General features: G+C 35.0%; 1 protein-coding gene across 3 annotated transcripts; it reads right to left on the bottom strand.

The window, feature by feature from the left end:
* Window positions 1–1,520: 1,520 nt before the first annotated feature.
* On the bottom strand, window positions 1,521–5,495 carry LOC133823222 (translocase of chloroplast 34). 3 transcript variants are annotated; one of them, XM_062255872.1, is made up of 8 exons: window positions 5,344–5,495; window positions 4,863–4,966; window positions 4,616–4,723; window positions 4,396–4,520; window positions 4,035–4,299; window positions 2,271–2,339; window positions 2,025–2,186; window positions 1,521–1,897 (listed from the first exon to the last, which is right to left on the bottom strand). In XM_062255872.1, exons 2-8 carry the CDS (start codon window positions 4,959–4,961, stop codon window positions 1,787–1,789), a joined length of 939 nt encoding a protein of 312 aa, XP_062111856.1. In that variant the 5' UTR covers window positions 4,962–4,966; window positions 5,344–5,495; the 3' UTR covers window positions 1,521–1,786. The 3 variants fall into 3 exon arrangements, with proteins under 3 accessions (XP_062111856.1, XP_062111854.1, XP_062111855.1); XM_062255870.1 differs by having other exon boundaries at window positions 4,863–4,968; window positions 5,348–5,460; XM_062255871.1 differs by lacking the exon at window positions 5,344–5,495 and adding an exon at window positions 5,152–5,173.
* Between the last annotated feature and the right edge of the window lie 3,812 nt (window positions 5,496–9,307).

The raw sequence follows: 9,307 nt of genomic DNA, 5'->3' as shown, positions 1-9,307 counted from the left end.
CTTATGGCACAAGGTTATTCCTCTCAGGGTAATTGGTTTACATGTTATTTAACCTAGTTCTAGGATTTTCTTTTATATAGCTGTCAAAGAACAATCAAGTAACTAATTACCTTACACGGGATTTGAAAAAAGAAACATACAATCTAAAAAAAGAAAAAAAATGTTTATAATAAATAAAATTAAATTAATAAACACAATTCATATTAAAAAAAAAAAAGAAAAAAATTTGCAAAACAACCAAAGAAAAAATTAATATAAAATTAGTTATATAAAAATAATATAAAAAAAAAACAAATAAGCTAAAAAAAGTCAAATTGCAAACATACCCTTCCAAATTAATAAAACTTGATTAAGAGTAAAACTATAATATAAATCAACTTTTATACAAAAATATGGGAAAATAAACTCATAAAAGTGAAAATTCTTTAAAAAAAAAACTATATTTTTGCACTCTATTTAAAATCTCATATAAAATGTAACTTCATCTTAATTAATTCAATACTCATATTAGAAACCTATTTATTTTTGTTATAAATTAAAAAGAAACAATTTTTTCATGTTGGGTTTTGAATTTTTTTATAATTTTTGCACAACTCCAATCGTTTCATTTCTCTTATTATTTTTCTTTTCTATTCTATTTTTTTTAAAGGAAAGAAGATATGTATAATGTGTTTTGAATTTGAATGGATATTAGTTTTTTTTTTTTCTGGACAAATAATGTATATTTAGTTTGGTAATTAGGTTTTAGTTTCATTTAACTTTAGATTTTTATAAATTAAATTATTATAAATTCAAATTAATACTAAGATTTTTTTTTCAAAGATTTAATGTTTTTTTTAATGTTACTGTTTACTTTATTTTAATTTTTAACTAATAAATTTTATTTATTAGGTTTAAATTAATTTTTAAATAATAAATACAAATTGTAGATTTTTTTTAGTTTTTTAATTATTTTTTCTAATAAAAAAGAGTGAGAATTGGTAATGATCAAAATTCAAAGAACAAATATATTAATTTCTCAAAATTTATAATGTCATATCAGCGTTTAAACAAAACAAAATAAAACGAACCTGACAACATTGTAAATGATACATTTTAGGAGAATGTTTACCAGGTCATATTTTAAAAAGCACGATTTAGTAGTAATGTCATAAATTAAATGCTAATTATTATTAGCTAAAACATAAGATACCAAAATAAAATATTCACTATTATAAATTTAGATTTTTATCATTATAACAATAATAAAAATATGAGAGACGTGGGACAGCCATTCTTTACTCATATAGTGTCCATCCCCATTTCAAAGGATCCATAAGTTCTAAAATCTACCATCATCATATTTTTTAAAGCAACATATTATAATAAGACAAATAAATCAAAATGCGACACCCGCCCACAAACGAACAGAATCTTGACCAACAATATGACCAAGGAACCATTTTCTCTCTGAGATAACAATGTCGAATCAGAGGGCACCACCACCTAGTAAGCCCCAAGCAAGCATCTTGAAACAAATCTTCAGACAGAATAATCAAATTATTTATAGCAATCTTAAAGGAAGAACATAACCAAAATACCAAAATCCAGTTCTCTCTAAAAACGTTAAAACAATCCACGGCCGCTAATTATTGCTACTGCAGAATATACTAAAAAGTGCATGAACAGACACGATAGCCTACCTATAACAAGGTAGATAAAGCAAAGACGGGATAAGCCTACTTATAGCAAGGTAAATGAAAAAAGGACAGGATCAACTCAGAAAAAATTCCTCTAGATAGCCAAATCAGAATCTGCGACTGGCCATGCTTGTATCCCGCGTCTCCCATGATGGTCTACTCTCCTGTGCAATATCACCCCTGATTGCCCACTCAATTGGTTTGATGGCAAAGAAGTACTGTAAACAAGACAAACAAAATCATCAATTCTGGCAACAAAAAAGATAGAAGAAACCACAGCAAGCTTTAAACCTAAGGGTGTTCTTTTGTCAAGAAAAAGGGTGAAAGGAAATCTGAGGGGCGTACTTGGAAAGCTAAAAATATGGGAATCAAGAATTTTCCTCTATCATTGGGGTTTGGCCCTTCAATCAATTTCTTATCAACAAAAATAGACCTGCTTCCATTCAAGGCCACTTCTGTGATAATTTGAACTAATTGAGAAATCCAAGGAGTGCCAGTTGGAAGAATCTGTCATTTCAATGATACGAAAATGATAAGAATTGACAAAAGATTCGCTCAAGGGGTTGACATAGTATAGGGAAGAAGATTGACCTTTTCATCATTCTCATTCTTATTACACCTCCCACTGTTCTCAACCAAAACCACAGGAATTGCTGAACCCTGCGAGAGAGTACAAATGTAAGAAATAACAAACAAATGCCTTAGTAACACAGACTAACACATTGCCAATAGAAAGGAAAGGGAAAAGACAAAGATACAACAAGAATATGAAAAGAAGATAGTTATCTCCTATCGAAATGAAAAAAAAATGCACAAGAATATGAGAAATAGAAATGATTTTATGGTGCCATCATGTCACCACTAGCCAGTAAGAATAATATGCTGGAAAATCAACGCCTACTGAACTTATTCTTCTCACTTTGATGTTTGGGCATCAGTGCATGTGTAAATAAATTCAGTTTTATATAACAAAAAGAAAACAGCTAAAAGTAAGAGAAATTCATAATATACCAATTTAATCTAACTTGATGCAAAGGAACTTGTAGATCAAAGGCTCATATTAACTTTAATAATATGTTATATTGTTTAAGAAGGCACGCCTCAATTTGATGCGGAAGCTACGTCTTGAGGTGGTGCAGGGAGACCTACACCTCCCTGATGTGAGGCAGAGCCTCACAGAATTGAGGGAGGCATGAACCTCCCTCAATACCAAGAAATTGATTAACTTGGGCATAAATGCCTTAGATTTGGGCTTTAATTTTTTAAGAATTTTAGTTATTAAAAAATTCCAGTTTCTTTTAGAAACCCTAATCCCTTTAGTAGCTGCCCCCTCATCGTTCTTCCTTCCTTCCAACAAATGGAAAGATAAAAAAAAAGGAATGCCAGCCATCCACTACTCAAATTTGTTCTAGGGTAATAGAATATAAGATTCTATAAACTAAACTTTTATCTTTAGTGTTTTAGACAATTTATGAGATATTTTATGTTATGCTTGAGTTTGATTGGCAATGAATGTGTTATGTACGATTTTGTTTTATTTTTTATTTAAATCATTTACTTTTATGTTATGCTTTATTACTTTTAATTATTCGTGATAGTTTTAGGATTTTAAAAATATTTTTTCAATTAATAATTTAGGCTTTTTAAGGCTTACACCTCGTAACTAACATAAAAAGATAGTGTTTATTCATTAAGAAAGTTCTATGGCTACAAGAGCAAAGCAAGACACATGTTGTTATACTTAATGCTCTTTTGGGAAGATCTATATTTTTTTTAGTGAATCCAGAATAAGCATTTACTATATCATGTAACAAAAAGCTCAATGAGATCAAAATTTGTCCATTGCAAAGAATTGCTACCGCCTTTTCTCTTTTTCTTTTAAAATATTGCACATAAGATTTTTTTTTTCCCTAGAAGTCTAGGACTACAACTGCAATAGATATATGCATATATCTATGTTTGTCAATAATTGTTTCCTTCATATAAAGATGTGAATCAGTATTTAAAAGCTACTAAAGACCTGGTGCTAGCAATTCTATTTCAATAAAAGATCAGGTGCTAGCAACTCTATTGCAATTTGTTAACATATTGCAAGCTTTTTAATGCAACTTTTGTTTCCTATCCCCAAAAAAAATGCAAGCTTGTGTTCCAATTACTTAGGTAGAGCTCACTCAGTCACAAATGACTAGCCTATGAGAGGAGGGTAGCCAAGTGATTATAAACCACCAACTAAACCCATGATTAGTGGTTGTGGGATCCAAATAACATGTTTTCAACAGGCAGCCAAATGGTCAGCATCTTTTGAATGCATATACATGAGGCTACCCTACTAGAAGAGAGGCAAAGACTGTTTACCTGCATATCATGTTTCTTGAGTCCAGCACCAAGACGAAGGGCTCTTACAAGAGCTTCTGATCTTTTTGAAAAGAACTCATCATAGGGCAAACCATCAGGTGGTGAAAGCTGAGCGTGTGTAAGGACAACCAATGCCCTGTTCCAGATTGCTTTTCCAAAACTATCTGTTATAGCTTTGACAACCTCTCTGTCCAAGTTATCAACCCTATATGCATCTAATCGATCCACATACAGTAGAACATCTATTGTCTTGTTCAGAAGAAAGCTGTTCAAAATTGGAATATCACAAGTCATGTTTGATTACTGTAAAATCACAAGTACATAACAAAAATATAATAATAATAAATACACAAAAAAAAACCTCTTAATATTATTAAGTGCCATATCATTGATATATCCCCCTTCTATGAGCCCAGGCGTATCAATAACATTTAACGTAAATCCCGCCCTTGAGCGTGACACCATCACCGGTCTTGTACCTTCAGACTACCAAAACAAAAAAGAAGCATACATAAGCTACGTAAACCCTTTATATCATACTACAAGCAACCAATAAAAAAAGAAAGGAAAATGATAAGTACCTGAAAAGGACTAATAGAAACTGCCCTTTCTCCTATGAGTGAGTTCACAGTGGAAGATTTTCCAACTCCACCTTTTCCCATCACAAGTATAGTCAAAGTGCTCACATTCTACAAGTGCACCCATGAGTAAAAGTTAGTAACACCACTATACCATTTATCAAGCTTTAGGCCCACAATTGAGTACACAACAAACTAAATTCTGTATGAGAAAACGAAACGTGGGTGTTAGAATTAAAAATGGAAAAACCTCAATCTTGAGTTTTCCCAACAATTCAAACAACTTGGTCTGAGTAGCTGGTGCAAATGTGTTTATCCCTGACCATTCTCGGATAACTTGGGAAGCCATGGCACCTAGAATTGAAAATGAACACATATATTAGTACTAAATAAAAAAAATAATAAAATAAAAATGCTACCAACATAAGCATTTGTGGACATAGACTTTAAACCTACATCATAAACCCTAAAAAAATTACATCATAAACATAATATTTATTCATGAACTTCCATTCAATTTCCTTTTTTAATAAGATGACCTTCCATTCAATTCGCTGTAACTCTAATGTAACGTGTAACGTCGCGTTCGAGAAATATATATATATGCTTAAATTAAAAGGAAAAAAAAACAGAGGGAGAATTTGAGGAGATATTTAGTATGAAACCCTAACGGGGGAAAGATGAAAAGAAAAATACGCGAAAGAAAAATGAGAAAATAAAAATTGGCTTACCTGAGAGAGAGAGAGAGAGAGGGTGAGGGCTTTAATATATATTGATAATGTTCGTGGCCTCTGCCTTATCCCGTTCTTCGTTTTTTGGCTGGCAGACCTTGCTCTCCACTTTTTATACATCTCAACCGAAATGTTTTGCAGTTTATATTTACAAATATACCCAACCAAAAGACAGTCAATGGCTCTTGAAGCATGCCTCACATGTGCTAATTCTTCTCTCAAGAATAATATATATCTATTCTATATAAAATAAATTTTTGATTTTAACCATTTTTTATTTTTTTATTATCATATTTTTATATTTAACGGTAGATTATAAACTTCACTTAAAATCAAGTAAAATTAATTAATTAAAATAAAATATTATATAATAATTATTTAAAAATAATAAAATAATATGTTTTATAACTTAAATAAAATTTAATTAAACTTCACATATTAGAATAATATCATATTGAATATATAATATAATATAATCTACTATCAACTAATAACAAATTTCTTTTAAAAAAAAACTAGCAACAAACTTAAATTTAATTAAAATTCATGTATAATATATATATACTATTAATATTGTTGACGCGGTTTTTCACCAACAGTGTATTAAGAAATAATAAAAGCAGATTAGTGCTTAATGGTAAACCGTCATGAAAATATGAAGAATTCACTCAAGAACACAGATCTTTTACGTGGTTCTAAAATCCACCTAGTCCATGAGTCACTATTATTACTGTTTCCCTCACTATTTTGGCAGAGTTTCGGTATTACAGAATAAATTTCTCATTTCCTGTCCAACATTCCCAGTATTTATAGGAGAATTCCATGGACAGGCTTAGGTAACCGCGTGAGTCAATCACACATTTACATAATGTCTATATTCAAAACAAATAATTCTCATTTATATATAGACATTATTTGATAACAGAATAAATATGTTCCTGCTATCTCGGATAATAAATATGATTGTCTAGCCATAAATAAATGTATAAACATATCCAAAGTCTCTGGGGATCCCAGAATATGCATTATAGTTGAATCGTCACGAGCTGGATATCTCCTCCAAACTCGTACTTCGACAGTTATCTAATTCCGAGCTCGTGCTTAACAGCCATCATGTTCTTAGTTCACGATAAACTCAGGACGCCTAACACCATGTGATATTTATGAATCCCGAGCTGTCCACATGGATAATAAGCAGATATTCTACTTGGTTATTTTTTCGTGTATTTATCTGCCAGTTGTACCCAAGCTGAGTAAATGAACTCGTCCTAAAAATGGGATACAACATTTGCCCCCCAAGCTCCTGCTCATGTATGATGTCGTCATTTTCTAACCTACATAGTAGGTGTAACGCCCTACTACCTTAGAGTCGTTACTAAGTGAGTTTAAAACGCGCAATCACTCGCTGATCGAGGTTTTTTAAGCAAAAGTGTAATTAAGCCATAATCAGAGTAAAAACTTTAGAAATAACTCTATTCCATTGAAAATCATAAAAGTTTAACACTTGGGATCCCAAAATATTGTTTAGAGATATTTGCAACATATAAATACAACCAAGTCATCTAAACGACAAAATCTAGGTTTTAATTACAATCATCTCCCAAAATCCACTACCTGTGGCAGCCAGGCAGACCAAACATGTACACGCCACTTCATGCTTGCTACACTCATGGTTGGTTGGCTTTCTCCTTGCCCTTACCTGCACCACAGAGCATCTGTGAGCCGAAGCCCAGCAAGAAAACCCACAAACAGATAACATATGCAATACATACACCAAGCATACAAACAGGCCATCAATAGGATAAACACATACGGCCAAGCCGTCCCAGGCGCTTTACCAGGCCCTGGGTTCGCGGTCTACACCGTGAGGATATCCCAGGTATCCTCTAGGGTCCCGCCCTGGCAGCTCGCACTCCACGTGCTCAACACTGCTCCCGGCCCCTTGCCGTACTCGGCCTTGCACTCATCGTGCCCAACGCCATTCCCGGCCCTTTGTCGTTCCCGGCCCCTGCCGACCTCAGCCTACACCGTTCCCGACTCTTTCCGATCATTTACACAATAGCATTCATAGCATAATAAACAAATACTGAACACTAACCAATTCAATCAAAGGGCTACGCCCTGCAATTCAAACATATTAGGGCTCAGCCCTGCATACAAGCTCTATGGGAACAAGGGTTTTCTTCCCTGAGTCCCGAGCTCTCCAAGCACCGCTATCCCAAGCACAGTCCTCTAACTTGAGCCTCGCCGAAACCCTAGTCACAACACATTAACAATATCCATCCATCAAGTTCTAACCCATTAAATAACTTTGAGCCATAACTCTAACCTCCGGGACCTTGAATTCTATCAATCCGGGTAATAAAATCCATCCCGAGCCTTAACCATTGAGTTCCCAAGCCTAAACACACTTAAAAACACAAACTGGTACTAAGAGCCGTGGCCCTACCCTCAAGCGCCGCGGCTAGCCTTGAAACAGAGGCTAGCACCCCTCTCTGTAACACACACGGGCCGCGGCGCGCATCACCAAGCACCGCGGCGCGCCTCAAGCTTCTCGACCTCCCATGGCCGCGCGCGCACACGGGCCGCGGCATGCCCCTCCTAGGGCCGCGGCCCTAGCCTCAAACCCAGAAATCTTCATCCTTTTCCTGCATTTTCTTCAAACCAATTCACCCAAAACCAAACTAGCAATCCTAGATAATTATCACAAAGGTTCTAGCCCAATTTTAACATCAAAACCTATCAAGAACCAGCCCCCAAAACTCAGCCTAACAATCAAATCTCAATTCAAACTTAGCCCAAATGCAACTTCTATATACAACCTTAAACCAGCTGCAAAATTGGCTCAAATCAACATATTAAGAACTTACCTTGATGAATTATACTTCTGTGCAGATTCTCTAAATCCCAAGCTCAGCTTCAATCCTTAGTTCTTGGCTAATGGCCACCCAAAGCTTAATTCCCTTGAGTTTGTCTTAGAGAGTGAAAGAGAGAGAGATGAGAGACTATCTTCAGATGGGAAGGAAAGGTGAATGTCGGTTTCTAAGTCTCCAATAGCTTCCTAAACTTTGTTTTATTTAACTTAATCTTTAAGGTTACCTCAAGGCTCGGGGTACCAAAATGTCCTCGAGGGCAAAATGGTAAATTTCCCCAACTTCCCCTCCTAGACATTCTAACCTCAAATATATCTCCAAATATTTATTTTCATAACCTGTTAACCCCATATAATAACTAATGCCCAAATTACCCCTCGACTCGCCTTGAGTCGGATTCTCAACGCCGTTGTGACTTTCTGGCTAACCGCTCCCCAGGACTGTCTCGGGCCGTGCTACACAGATAAATCACATACATATCGCATTTATCACATTTATACCCTCAACGGGCTAAAATTCACAATCATACCCCTAATATCCAAACGGGACCCACATGCACATTTAATTCAACTAACACATGCATCTCTATCACATATTCACATAAATTCACATATTAACATATTGAATCATTTACTGCCCTCCAGGCACGCTAATCAAGGCCCTAAGCCCTATTAGTAAATTCGGGTTGTTACAACTATCCCCTCCTTATAGAAATTTCGTCCTCGAAATTACCTGAATAACTCGGGATACCGCTCCCTCATCTCTGACTCAAGTTCCCACGTCACCTCCTCAACCTTGCTGTTCCTCCACAACACTTTCACCAAGGCGATGGTCTTGCTCTGCAAGACTTTATCTTTCCGGTCAAGAACCTGAACCGGCTTCTCCTCGTAAGACAAATCCTGATCAAGCTCCAGATTCTCATAACTTAGAACGTGCGTCGAATCTGACACATATTTCCGGAGCATGGATGCATGGAAAACATTATGAACCCCTGATAAAGCTGGAGGCATCGCTAGTCTGTAAGCTACCTCTCCAACCCGTTCCAGAATCTCGAAGGGACCAACAAACCTAGGGCTCAACTTGCCCCGAAC

This window comes from Humulus lupulus, chromosome 3, assembly GCF_963169125.1.
Source record: "Humulus lupulus chromosome 3, drHumLupu1.1, whole genome shotgun sequence".
NCBI classification, from domain to species: Eukaryota; Viridiplantae; Streptophyta; class Magnoliopsida; order Rosales; family Cannabaceae; genus Humulus; species Humulus lupulus.
This window is presented reverse-complemented; position numbering and strand designations above follow the sequence as displayed.